This window comes from Oncorhynchus mykiss, chromosome 30 (genome assembly GCF_013265735.2).
Source record: "Oncorhynchus mykiss isolate Arlee chromosome 30, USDA_OmykA_1.1, whole genome shotgun sequence".
Classification (NCBI taxonomy): domain Eukaryota; kingdom Metazoa; phylum Chordata; class Actinopteri; order Salmoniformes; family Salmonidae; genus Oncorhynchus; species Oncorhynchus mykiss.
In genome coordinates, this window is record NC_050570.1 from 4,904,494 (window position 1) to 4,917,792 (window position 13,299).

General features: G+C 46.7%; 1 protein-coding gene across 6 annotated transcripts in view; it reads left to right on the forward strand.

Moving 5' to 3' along the window:
- The window catches only part of LOC110521175 (protein phosphatase 1 regulatory subunit 12A), a 61,508-nt gene that overhangs the window by 17,876 nt on the left and 30,333 nt on the right, over nucleotides 1–13,299 (forward strand). For all 6 annotated transcript variants that reach the window (XM_036969365.1, XM_036969366.1, XM_036969364.1 and 3 more), the window contains exons 3-7: nucleotides 269–387; nucleotides 1,344–1,500; nucleotides 2,879–3,023; nucleotides 3,566–3,640; nucleotides 7,479–7,564. In XM_036969365.1, coding sequence (XP_036825260.1) covers nucleotides 269–387; nucleotides 1,344–1,500; nucleotides 2,879–3,023; nucleotides 3,566–3,640; nucleotides 7,479–7,564 — 582 coding nt within the window. The remainder of the gene's footprint in view (nucleotides 1–268; nucleotides 388–1,343; nucleotides 1,501–2,878; nucleotides 3,024–3,565; nucleotides 3,641–7,478; nucleotides 7,565–13,299) is intronic.

Genomic DNA, 13,299 nt, shown 5'->3' on the forward strand with positions numbered 1-13,299 from the left:
TGGACTAGGAACCTTCCTGCGTGGACTAGGAACCTTCCTGCGTGGACTAGGAACCATTCTGCGTAGACTAGGAACCTTTCTGTGCTTGGTGTCGGAACCGTTCTGGGTGTAGGACCCTTCCTGGGTGTGGGACCCTTCCTGGGTGTGGGAACCGTTCTGGGTGTAGGAAACGTTCTGTGTGTGGGAACCGTTCTGTGTGTAGGAACCTTTCTGGGTGTGGGAACCGTTCTGTGTGTAGGAACCTTTATAATATGTGTGTATGTTGCAGGTACCTGATAGAGCACGGTGCCCGTGTGGGAGCGGTGAACAGTGAAGGAGAGCTTCCTCTGGATGTTGCCACTGAGGATGCTATGGAGAGACTGCTGAAGGGCGAGATCAAGAAACAAGGTATGAACTGTTATGTAGGCTCTATGTAGGCTACATTTGAAGAGAGAGATCTAGAAACATAAGAACTGTTATATAGTGTCAATGTAGGCTACATTTGAAGAGAGATCAAGAAACATGATATGAACTGTTATGTAGTGTCTATGTAGGCTACATTTGAAGAGATCTAGAAACATGATATGAACTGTTATGTAGTGTCTATGTAGGCTACATTTGAATTGAGCGGTCTAGAAGCAGGGTAAACTATGAATTGTTATGTAGTGTCTATGTAGGCTACATTTGAAGGGAGTGATCTAGAAGCAGGGTAACTATGAATTGTTATGTAGTCTGCGTGTTACATAACGTGGCTGCTGGACTGAGTAAAACTTGTGGTAAATGAGGTTCACCATCTTCACCATCAGTTTTTTTTTTTTAGGTTATCAGGGAATTGTTAAGTAGCCATGTCAACCGTCCTCGGAGAAGCACAGTACACGCTTTCTCTCTTCCTCCAAAACACAATAACGCCTGCTGTTGAATTCCACGTCCTTGTGATATTGTGACGTAACAAAATGTCATTAGTGCTGCTCCTAATGCAACTGCTGTATTTTAAGTCATGGTTAGAATGACTACACCCTTTTTAAGATTCTGAAACAAAATCAGAAACGGGCATAAGAGGAATAATAATAATATATGACAGGAAATTTTTTTTTTTTTAAATGTAATATTGGACTTTTAGATGTATTATGTTGACATTGTCAGTGTTGATAATCAAAGGTAAAAGCTGGGGGATTACTACTGTTTTTTTTACAAGGTGACAAGTTCTGATTTAACCATCATCGTTGATCTTTAAAAGCTATCGGTTTCTGTTAAGTAACATTTTTAGACTCACCAACAGAGAATACACAGATTATTACTCTCCCTCTCTCAATGTAGCCTTTATTTAATCTCCCCTAACTATGTCCGTCTCTCTCTGTCCCCAGGGGTGGATGTAGATCTGGCGAGGAGGGAAGAGGAGCGGGTGATGCTGGCGGATGCCAACGCGGTGCTGGCAGGAAGTGGCGTGCTGACACCTCACCCCAACACCAAGGCCACAGCGCTGCACGTGGCCGCGGCCAAGGGCTACATAGAGGTCATGAAGTGAGTCGGGTGCTAGTCGGCGAGTCGGGTGCTAGTCGGGTGCTAGTCGGGTGCTAGACGGGTGCTAGACGGCGAGTCAGGTGCTAGTCGGTGAGTCAGGTGTGAGTCAGGTGCTAGTCGGTGAGTCAGGTGCTAGTCGGTGAGTCAGGTGCGAGTCAGGTGCTAGACGGCGAGTCAGGTGCTAGTCAGGGGCTAGACGGCGAGTCAGGTGTGAGTCAGGTGCTAGTCGGTGAGTCAGGTGCTAGTCGGTGAGTCAGGTGCGAGTCAGGTGCTAGACGGCGAGTCAGGTGCTAGTCAGGGGCTAGACGGCGAGTCAGGTGCTAGTCGGTGAGTCAGGTGCTAGTCGGCGAGTCAGGTGCTAGTTGGCGAGTCGGGTGCTAGTCGGCGAGTCGGGTGCTAGACGGCGAGTCAGGTGCTAGTCGGTGAGTCAGGTGCTAGACGGCGAGTGTTTCTAGTTTTGTACCACAGTAGACCAGCAAACAGCAGCTGTTAGTCATCCTCCTGTCCTGTTGTCCTCCTGTCCTCGTGTCCTCCCGTAATGTTGTCCTCCCGTCCTGTTGTCCTCCCGTCCTGTTGTCCCCCCGTCCTGTTGTCCTCCTGTCCTCCCGTCCTGTTATCCTCCCGTCCTGTTGTCCTCCCGTCCTGTTGTCCTCCCGTCCTGTTGTCCTCCCGTCCTGTTGTCCTGTTGTCCTGTTGTCCTCCCTTCCTCCTGTCCTGTTGTCCTCCCGTCCTGTTGTCCTCCCGTCCTGTTGTCCTCCTGTCCTGTTGTCCTCCCGTCCTGTTGTCCTGTTGTCCTCCCTTCCTCCTGTCCTGTTGTCCTCCCTTCCTCCTGTCCTGTTGTCCTCCCATCCTGTTGTCCTCCTGTCCTGTTGTCCTGTTGTCCTCCTGTCCTGTTGTCCTCATGTCCTCGTGTGGTTCTTGTCCTCCCATCCTTGTGTCCTCCCATCCTCGTGTCCTCTGTCCTCCCATCCTCGTGACCTCCTGTCCTCGTGTTCTCTGTCCTCCCATCCTCGTGTCCTCGTGTCTTCTTGTCCTCTTGTCCTCGTGTCTTCTTGTCCTCCCATCCTCTTGTGGTTCTTGTCCTCGTGTCCTTTGTCCTCCCATCCTCGTGTCCTCCCATCCTGTTGTCCTCATGTCCTCCCGTTCTGTTGTCCTCCCGTTCTCTTGTCCTCCCATCCCCGTGTCCTCTTGTCCTCCCATCCTTGTGTCTTCTTGTCCTCCCATCCTCGTGTGGTTATTTTCCTCCCATCCTCGTGTCCTCTCGTGTCTTCTTGTCCTCATATCCTCATGTCTTCTTGTCCTCGTGTCCTCCCGTCCTGTTGTCCTCCCATCCTCGTGTTTCCTCTCTATCACCTCTATCTAATCAACCCCCCCACAGGGTCCTGCTCCAGTGTGGTCTGGATTTGGACAGTGGTGATGTGGATGGCTGGACAGCCCTGCATGCTGCTGCTCACTGGGGACAGCAGGAGGTGTGTTCTCTGCTGGCTGACAACATGTGTGACATGGCCTCTCTCAACAACGTGGTGAGTTGGAGATGACACACACACTGATGTACTCACACACACACACACACACACACACACACACACTGATGTACACACACACACACACACACACACACACTGATGTACACACACACACACACACACACACACACACACACTGATGTACTCACACACACACACACACTGATGTACTCGCACACACACTGAGACACACACATATGCGTATGCACACACACACACACACACACACACACACACACACACACACACACACACACACACACAGAAGCTCAGTCTGGCAGAGTAACACCTCTACTACATTCTGACTCAACAGGCATTGTTAATGTCAACATCTCACATGGCACCCTATTCCCTATATAGTGCAAAAAAGTAGTGCACTAAATAGGGAATAGGGTGCCATTTGGGACACACTATGTTAAATTACATGTATTACAGTAAATATGTGTCCTTGTTCCAGGGACAAACCCCTATAGAGGTAGCAGATGACACCCTAGTGGACTCTGGTGCTCTACTTTAAACCATGTGTGTCCTTGTTCCAGGGACAAACCCCTATAGAGGTAGCAGATGACACCCTAGTGGACACTCTGGAGCAGCTGACTAAGAAACAGAATGCTGTGAGTCTCTGTTTATGTCCCAAATGCCACCCTATTCCCTATATGGGGCGCTACCTCTATCTCTGAGTGACCTTATATAGCTAGAGTACATGATCTCTCTCTGTCTCTCGCTTTCTCTCTGTCTCTCCCTTTCTCTCTGTCTCTGCTCTCTCTGTCTGCTCTCTCTCTCTCTCACTCACTTTCTCTCTCTCTCTGTCTGTTCCTCTGTCTGTCTCTCTCTCTGTCTCTCGCTTTCTCTCTGTCTCTGCTCTCTCTCTCTCTCTCTCTCTCTCTCTCTTTCTCTCTCTCTCTGTGTGTCTGTCTCTCTCTGCTCTCTCTCACTTTCACTTTCTCGCTCTGTCTGTCTGTCTGTCTGTATGTCTGTCTCTCTCCCTCTGTCTATATCTGTCTATATCTGTCTCTCTCTCTCTCTCTCTCTCTCTCTCTGTCTCTCTCTCTCTCTGTCTCTCTCCCTCTGTCTATATCTGTCTCTCTCTCTCTGTCTATATCTGTCTCTCTCTCTCTCTCTCTCTCTGTCTCTCTCTCTCTCTCTGTCTCTCTCTCTGTCTCTCTCTCTCTCTCTCTCTGTCTCTCTCTCTCTCTCTCTCTCTCTCTCTGTCTCTCTCTCTGTCTCTCTCTCTCTCTGTCTCTCTCTCTCTGTCTCTCTCCCTCTGTCTATATCTGTCTCTCTCTCTCTGTCTCTCTCAGCATGCCACTGGTTGAATTATTTCCCTATTTATGTCTCTATCCAAACATCGTGTTGACTTTTGACCTTTACTGTGTCTTCATTGTCCTACTGAAGTGTGTTGTGTTCTGTGGTTCATTGAAATATATTACAGTACCAGTCAAAACTATGTAACAACACATATGGAATCATGTAGTAACCAAAAATGTGCAAAAAACAAACAAAATATATTTTAGGTTCTTCAAAGTAGCCACCCTTTGCCTTGATGACAGCTTTTCACACTCTTGGCATTCTCTCAACCAGCTTCACCTGGAATGCTTTTCCAACAGTTTTTAAGGAGTTCCCACATATGCTGAGCACTTGTTGGCTGCTTTTGCTTCACTCTGCGGTCCAACTCATCCCAAACCATCTCAATTGGGTTTAGGTCAGGTGATTGTGGAGCCCAGGTCATCTGATGCAGCACTCCATCACTCTCATTCTTGGTCAAATAGCTCTTACACAGCCTGGAGTTGTGTTGGGTTATTGTCCTGTTGAAAAACAAATGATAGTCCCACTAAGCACAAACCAGATGGGATGGTGTAACGCTGCAGAATGCTGTGATAGCCATGCTGGTTAAGTGTGCATTGAATTTTAAATAAATCACAGACAGTTTCACCAGTAAAGCACCCCCACACCATAACATCACCTCCTCCATGCTTCACGATGGGAACCACACATGCGGAGATCGTCCGTTCACCTACTCTGCTTCTCACAAAGACATGGCGGTTGGAACCAAAAATCTCAAATTTGGATTCATCAGACCAAAGGACAGATTTCCACCGGTCTAATGTCCATTGCTCGTGTTTCTTATACCAAGCAAGTCAATTATTATTGGTGTCCTTTAGTAGTGGTTTCTTTGCAGCAATTCGACCATGAAGGTCTGATTCACACAGTCTCCTTTGAACAGTTGATGTTGAGATGTGTCTGTTACTTGGACTCTGTGAAGCTGGTAACTCTAATGAACTTATCTTCTGCAGCAGAGGTAACTCTGGGTCTTCCTTTCCTTTGGCGGGTCCTCAAGAGAGCCAGTTTATTTCAGCTGTTCTTGTCATTATATGGACTTGGTATTTTACCAAATAGAGCGATCTTCTGTATATCACCCCTACATTGTCACAACACAACTGATTGCCTCAAATGCATTAAGAAGGAAAGAAATTCCTCAATATAACATTTTAACAAGGCACACCTGTTAATTGAAATGCATTCCAGGTGCCTTATGAAGCTGGTTGAGAGAATGCCAAGAGTGTGCAAAGCCGTCATCAAGGCAAAGGAATGCTACTTTGAAGAATTTCAAATATGAAATATATTTTGATTTGTTTAACAGTTTTTTTGGTTACTACGTGATTCCATATGTGCTATGTCATAGTTTTGATGTCTTCACTATTATTCTACAATGTAGAAAATAGTAAAAATGAGTAGGTGTGTCCTATCTTTTGACTGGTATTGTGTATGTATGTATACAGTGAGGTAAAAAATTATTTGATCCCCTGCTGATTTTGTACGTTTGCCCACTGACAAAGAAATGACCAGTCTATAATTTTAATGGTTTATTTGAACAGGGAGAGACAGAATAACAACAAAGAAATCCAGAATAACAACAATGTTATAAATTGATTTGCATTTTAATGAGGGAAATAAGTATTTGACCCCTCTGCAAAACATGACTTAGTACTTGGTGGCAAAACCCTTGATGCCAATCACAGAGGTCAGACGTTTCTTGTAGTTGGACACCAGGTTTGCACACATCTCAGGAGGGATTTTGTCCCATTCCTCTTTGCAGATCTTCTCCAAGTTATTAAGGTTTCGAGGCTGACGTTTGGCAACTCGAACCTTCAACTCCCTCCACAGATGTTCTATGGGATTAAGGTCTGGTGACTGGCTAGGCCTTAATGTGCTTCTTCTTGAGCCACTCCTTTGTTGCCTTGGCCGTGTGTTTTGGGTCATTGTCATGCTGGAATACCCAACCACGGCCCATTTTCAATGCCCTGGCTGAGGGAAGGAGGTTCTCACCCAATATTTGACAGTACATGGCCCCGTCCATCGTCCCTTTGATGCAGTGAAGTTGTCCTGCCCCTTAGCAGAAAAACACCCCCAAAGCATAATGTTTTCACCTCCATGTTTGACGGTGGGGATGGTGTTCTTGGGGTCATAGGCAGCATTCCTCCTCCTCCAAACACAGCGAGTTGAGTTGACGCCAAAGAGCTCCATTTTGGTCTCATCTGACCACAACACTTTCACCCAGTTGTCCTCTGAATCATTCAGATGTTCATTGGCAAACTTCAGACGGGCATGTATATGTGCTTTCTTGAGCAGGGGGACCTTGCGGGCGCTGCAGGATTTCAGTCCCTCACGGCTTAGTGTGTTACCAATTGTTTTCTTGGTGACTATGGTCCCAGCTGCCTTGAGGTCATCCTTCTGTGTAGTTCTGGGCTGATTTCTCACCGTTCTCATGATCATTGCAACTCCACGAGGTGAGATCTTGCATGGAGCCCCAGGCCGGAGGGAGATTGACAGTTCTTTTGTGTTTCTTCCATTTGCGAATAATCACACCAACTGTTGTCACCTTCTCACCAAGCTGCTTGGAGATGGTCTTATAGCCCATTCCAGCCTTGAGTAGGTCTACAATCCTGTCTCTGACATCCTTGGAGAGCTCTTTGGTCTTGGCCATGGTGGAGAGTTTGGAATCTGATTGATTGACTGCTTCTGTGGACAGGTGTCTTTTATAGAGGTAACAAACTGAGATTAGTAGCACTCCCTTTAAGTGTGCTCCGAATATCAGCTCGTTATCTGTATAAAAGACACCTGGGAGACAGAAATCTTTCTGATTGAAAGGGGGTCAAATACCTATTTCCCTCATTAAAATTCAAATCAATTTATAACATTTTTGACATGCGTTTTTCACAATGTGATTTTCTGGATTTTTTTCTCATTTTGTCTGTCATAGTTGAAGTGTACCTATGATGAAAATTACAGGCCTCTCTCATCTTTTTAAGTGGGAGAACTTGCACAATTGGTGACTGACTAAATACTTTTTTGCCCCACTGTATAAATATATATAAATAGTTTATCAATGTATATATCTCTGTATAGCTCTTCCTGTGTATTTACTCTGTGTCTCTCTGTCTCTCTCTGTAGTTGCGTACAGAGAAAGCCAAGCTGTCCCAGCCTCCGGTCATTGAAACCAGTCCTTCTATCAATATGGCACCAGTTAGACCACGCAGGTCAGTGCCCCAGCATGTCTCTGTTACTGACCCGTCTCTGTTACTGACCCGTCTCTGTTACTGACCCGTCTCTTACTGACTGACCCGTTTCTGTTACTAACCCGTCTCTGTGACTGACCCGTCTCTGTGACTGACCCGTCTCTTACTGACTGACCCGTCTCTGTGACTGACCCGTCTCTGTGACTGACCCGTCTCTGTTACTGACCCGTCTCTGTTACTGACCCGTCTCTGTTACTGACCCGTCTCTGTTACTGACCCGTCTCTGTTACTGACCCATTTCTGTTACTGACCCGTCTGTTACTGACTGACCCTTCTGTTACTGACTGACCCTTCTCTTACTGACTGACCCTTCTCTTACTGACTGACCCTTCTCTTACTGACTGACCCGTCTCTGTGACTGACCCGTCTCTTACTGACTGACCCGTCTCTTACTGACTGACCCATCTCTTTTACTGACCCGTCTCTGTGACTGACCCGTCTCTGTTACTAACCCGTCTCTGTGACTTACCCGTCTCTGTGACTTACCCGTCTCTGTGACTGACCCGTCTCTGTGACTGACCTGTCTCTTACTGACTGACCCTTCTCTTACTGACTGACCGTCTCTGTTACTGACCCGTCTCTGTTACTGACCCGTTTCTGTTACTGACCCGTCTCTTACTGACTGACCCTTCTCTTACTGACTGACCCGTCTCTTACTGACTGACCCTTCTCTTACTGACTGACCCGTCTCTGTTACTGACCCGTCTCTGTTACTGACCCGTTTCTGTTACTGACCCGTCTCTTACTGACTGACCCTTCTCTTACTGACTGACCCGTCTCTTACTGACTGACCCGTCTCTTACTGACTGACCCGTCTCTGTTACTGACCCGTCTCTGTTACCAACCCGTCTCTGTTACTGACCCGTCTCTTTTACTGACCCGTCTCTGATACTGACCCATCTCTTACTGACTAACCCTTCTGTTACTGACCCAGGAATCACTGATACTGAACCACACAGCATTAGGTAGCACACCTTTCTACCAACAGCATGATGTAACCTGAACCAGACATAATGTACTACATTACCATCCTAATGGCACAAATCACTGAATCAGTCCTTTGTGTTTTACTGACCTGAGTCACTGAATCAGTCCTTTGTGTTTTACTGACCTGAATCACTGAATCAGTCCTTTGTGTTTTACTGACCTGAGTCACTGAATCAGTCCTTTGTGTTTTACTGACCTGAGTCACTGAATCAGTCCTTTGTGTTTTACTGACCTGAGTCACTGAATCAGTCCTTTGTGTTTTACTGACCTGAATCACTGAATCAGTCCTTTGTGTTTTACTGGCCTGAATCACTGAATCAGTCCTTTGTGTTTTACTGACCTGAGTCACTGAATCAGTCCTTTGTGTTTTACTGACCTGAGTCACTGAATCAGTCCTTTGTGTTTTACTGACCTGAGTCACTGAATCAGTCCTTTGTGTTTTACTGACCTGAATCACTGAATCAGTCCTTTGAGATGAATCAGTCCGTTCGAGATAACATACTTCCGGCGCCGACAGAGATGGCCGCCTCGCTTCGCGTTCCTAGGAAACTATGCAGTTTTTTGTTTTTTTACGTGTTATTTCTTACATTAGTACCCCAGGTCATCTTAGGTTTCATTACATACAGTCGAGAAGAACTACTGAATATAAGATCAGCGTCAACTCACCATCAGTACGACCAAGAATATGTTTTTCGCGACGCGGATCCTGTGTTCTGCCTTACAAACAGGACAACGGAGTGGATCCTATGCAGCGACCCAAAAAAACGACTCCGAAAGAGAGGGAAACGAGGCGGTCTTCTGGTCAGACTCCGGAGACGGGCACACCGTGCACCACTCCCTAGCATTCTTCTTGCCAATGTCCAGTCTCTTGACAACAAGGTTGATAAAATCCGAGCAAGGGTAGCATTCCAGAGGGACATCAGAGACTGTAACGTCCTTTGCTTCACTGAAACATGGCTCACTGGAGAGACTCTATCCGAAGCGGTGCAGCCAACGGGTTTCTCCACGCATCGCGCTGACAGAAACAAACATCTTTCTGGTAAGAAGAGGGGCGGGGGCGTATGCCTCATGGCCAACGTGACATGGTGTGATGAAAGAAACATACAGGAACTCAAATCCTTCTGTTCACCTGATTTAGAATTCCTCACAATCAAATGTAGACCGCATTATCTACCAAGAGAATTCTCTTCGATTATAATCACAGCCGTATATATCCCCCCCAAGCAGACACATCGATGGCTCTGAACGAACTTTATTTAACTCTCTGCAAACTGGAAACGATTTATCCGGAGGCTGCATTCATTGTAGCTGGGGATTTTAACAAGGCTAATCTGAAAACAAGACTCCCTAAATTTTATCAGCATATCGATTGCGCAACCAGGGGTGGAAAGACCTTGGATCATTGTTACTCTAACTTCCACGACGCATATAAGGCCCTGCCCCGCCCCCCTTTCGGAAAAGCTGACCACGACTCCATTTTGTTGATCCCTGCCTACAGACAGAAACTAAAACAAGAGGCTCCCACGCTGAGGTCTGTCCAACGCTGGTCCGACCAAGCTGACTCCACACTCCAAGACTGCTTCCATCACGTGGACTGGGAGATGTTTCGTATTGCGTCAGATAACAACATTGACGAATACGCTGATTCGGTGTGCGAGTTCATTAGAATGTGCGTTGAAGATGTCGTTCCCATAGCAACGATTAAAACATTCCCTAACCAGAAACCGTGGATTGATGGCAGCATTCGTGTGAAACTGAAAGCGCAAACCACTGCTTTTAATCAGGGCAAGGTATCTGGTAACATGACCGAATACAAACAGTGTAGCTATTCCCTCCGCAAGGCTATCAAACAAGCTAAGCGCCAGTACAGAGACAAAGTAGAATCTCAATTCAACGGCTCAGACACAAGAGGCATGTGGCAGGGTCTACAGTCAATCACGGACTACAGGAAGAAATCCAGCCCAGTCACGGACCAGGATGTCTTGCTCCCAGGCAGACTAAATAACTTTTTTGCCCGCTTTGAGGACAATACAGTGCCACTGACACGGCCTGCAACGAAAACATGCGGTCTCTCCTTCACTGCAGCCGAGGTGAGTAAGACATTTAAACGTGTTAACCCTCGCAAGGCTGCAGGCCCAGACGGCATCCCCAGCCGCGCCCTCAGAGCATGCGCAGACCAGCTGGCCGGTGTGTTTACGGACATATTCAATCAATCCCTATGCCAGTCTGCTGTTCCCACATGCTTCAAGAGGGCCACCATTGTTCCTGTTCCCAAGAAAGCTAAGGTAACTGAGCTAAACGACTACCGCCCCGTAGCACTCACATCCATCATCATGAAGTGCTTTGAGAGACTAGTCAAGGACCATATCACCTCCACCCTACCTGACACCCTAGACCCACTCCAATTTGCTTACCGCCCAAATAGGTCCACAGACGATGCAATCTCAACCGCACTGCACACTGCCCTAACCCATCTGGACAAGAGGAATACCTATGTGAGAATGCTGTTCATCGACTACAGCTCGGCATTTAACACCATAGTACCCTCCAAGCTCGTCATCAAGCTCGAGACCCTGGGTCTCGACCCCGCCCTGTGCAACTGGGTACTGGACTTCCTGACGGGCCGCCCCCAGGTGGTGAGGGTAGGCAACAACATCTCCTCCCCGCTGATCCTCAACACTGGGGCCCCACAAGGGTGCGTTCTGAGCCCTCTCCTGTACTCCCTGTTCACCCACGACTGCGTGGCCACGCACGCCTCCAACTCAATCATCAAGTTTGCGGACGACACATCAGTGGTAGGCTTGATTACCAACAACGACGAGACGGCCTACAGGGAGGAGGTGAGGGGCCTCGGAGTGTGGTGTCAGGAAAATAACCTCACACTCAACGTCAACAAAACTAAGGAGATGATTGTGGACTTCAGGAAACAGCAGAGGGAACACCCCCCTATCCACATCGATGGAACAGTAGTGGAGAGGGTAGCAAGTTTTAAGTTCCTCGGCATACACATCACAGACAAACTGAATTGGTCCACTCACACAGACAGCATCGTGAAGAAGGCGCAGCAGCGCCTCTTCAACCTCAGGAGGCTGAAGAAATTCGGCTTGTCACCAAAAGCACTCACAAACTCCTACAGATGCACAATCGAGAGCATCCTGGCGGGCTGTATCACCGCCTGGTATGGCAACTGCACCGCCCTCAACCGTAAGGCTCTCCAGAGGGTAGTGAGGTCTGCACAACGCATCACCGGAGGCAAACTACCTGCCCTCCAGGACACCTACACCACCCGATGTCACAGGAAGGCCATAAAGATCATCAAGGACATCAACCACCCGAGCCACTGCCTGTTCACCCCGCTATCATCCAGAAGGCGAGGTCAGTACAGGTGCATCAAAGCTGGGACCGAGAGACTGAAAAACAGCTTCTATCTCAAGGCCATCAGACTGTTAAACAGCCACCACTAACACTGAGTGGCTGCTGCCAACACACTGACACTGACTCAACTCCAGCCACTTTAATAATGGGAATTGATGGGAAATGATGTAAATATATCACTAGCCACTTTAAACAATGCTACCTTATATAATGTTACTTACCCTACATTATCCATCTCATATGCATACGTATATACTGTACTCTATATCATCGACTGTATCCTTATGTAATACATGTATCACTAGCCACTTTAAACTATGCCACTTTGTTTACATACTCATCTCATTTGTACATACTGTACTCGATACCATCTACTGTATCTTGCCTATGCTGCTCTGTACCATCACTCATTCATATATCCTTATGTACATATTCTTTATCCCCTTACAATGTGTACAAGACAGTAGTTTTGGAATTGTTAGTTAGATTACTTGTTATTACTGCATTGTCGGAACTAGAAGCACAAGCATTTCGCTACACTCGCATTAACATCTGCTAACCATGTGTATGTGACAAATAAAATTTGATTTGATTTGTGTTTTACTGACCTGAATCACTGAATCAGTCCTTTGTGTTTTACTGACCTGAGTCACTGAATCAGTCCTTTGTGTTTTACTGACCTGAATCACTGAATCAGTCCTTTGTGTTTTACTGACCTGAGTCACTGAATCAGTCCTTTGTGTTTTACTGACCTGAGTCACTGAATCAGTCCTTTGTGTTTTACTGACCTGAATCACTGAATCAGTCCTTTGTGTTTTACTGATCTGAATCACTGAATCAGTCCTTTGTGTTTTACTGACCTGAGTCACTGAATCAGTCCTTTTAGTTTTACTGACCTGAGTCACTGAATCAGTCCATTGCGTTTTACTGACCTGAGTCACTGAATCAGTCCGTTGTGTTTTACTGACCTGAGTCACTGAATCAGTCCGTTGTGTTTTACTGACCTGAATCAGCCCTTTGTTTTACCGACCTGAGTCACTGAATCAGTCCTTTGTGTTTTACTGACCTGAGTCACTGAATCAGTCCTTTGTGTTTTACTGACCTGAGTCACTGAATCAGTCCTTTGTGTTTTACTGACCTGAATCACTGAATCAGTCCTTTGTGTTTTACTGACCTGAATCAGTCCTTTGTGTTTTACTGACCTGAATCACTGAATCAGTCCTTTGTGTTTTACTGACCTGAGTCACTGAATCAGTCCTTTGTGTTTTACTGACCTGAATCACTGAATCAGTCCTTTGTGTTTTACTGACCTGAATCACTGAATCAGTCCTTTG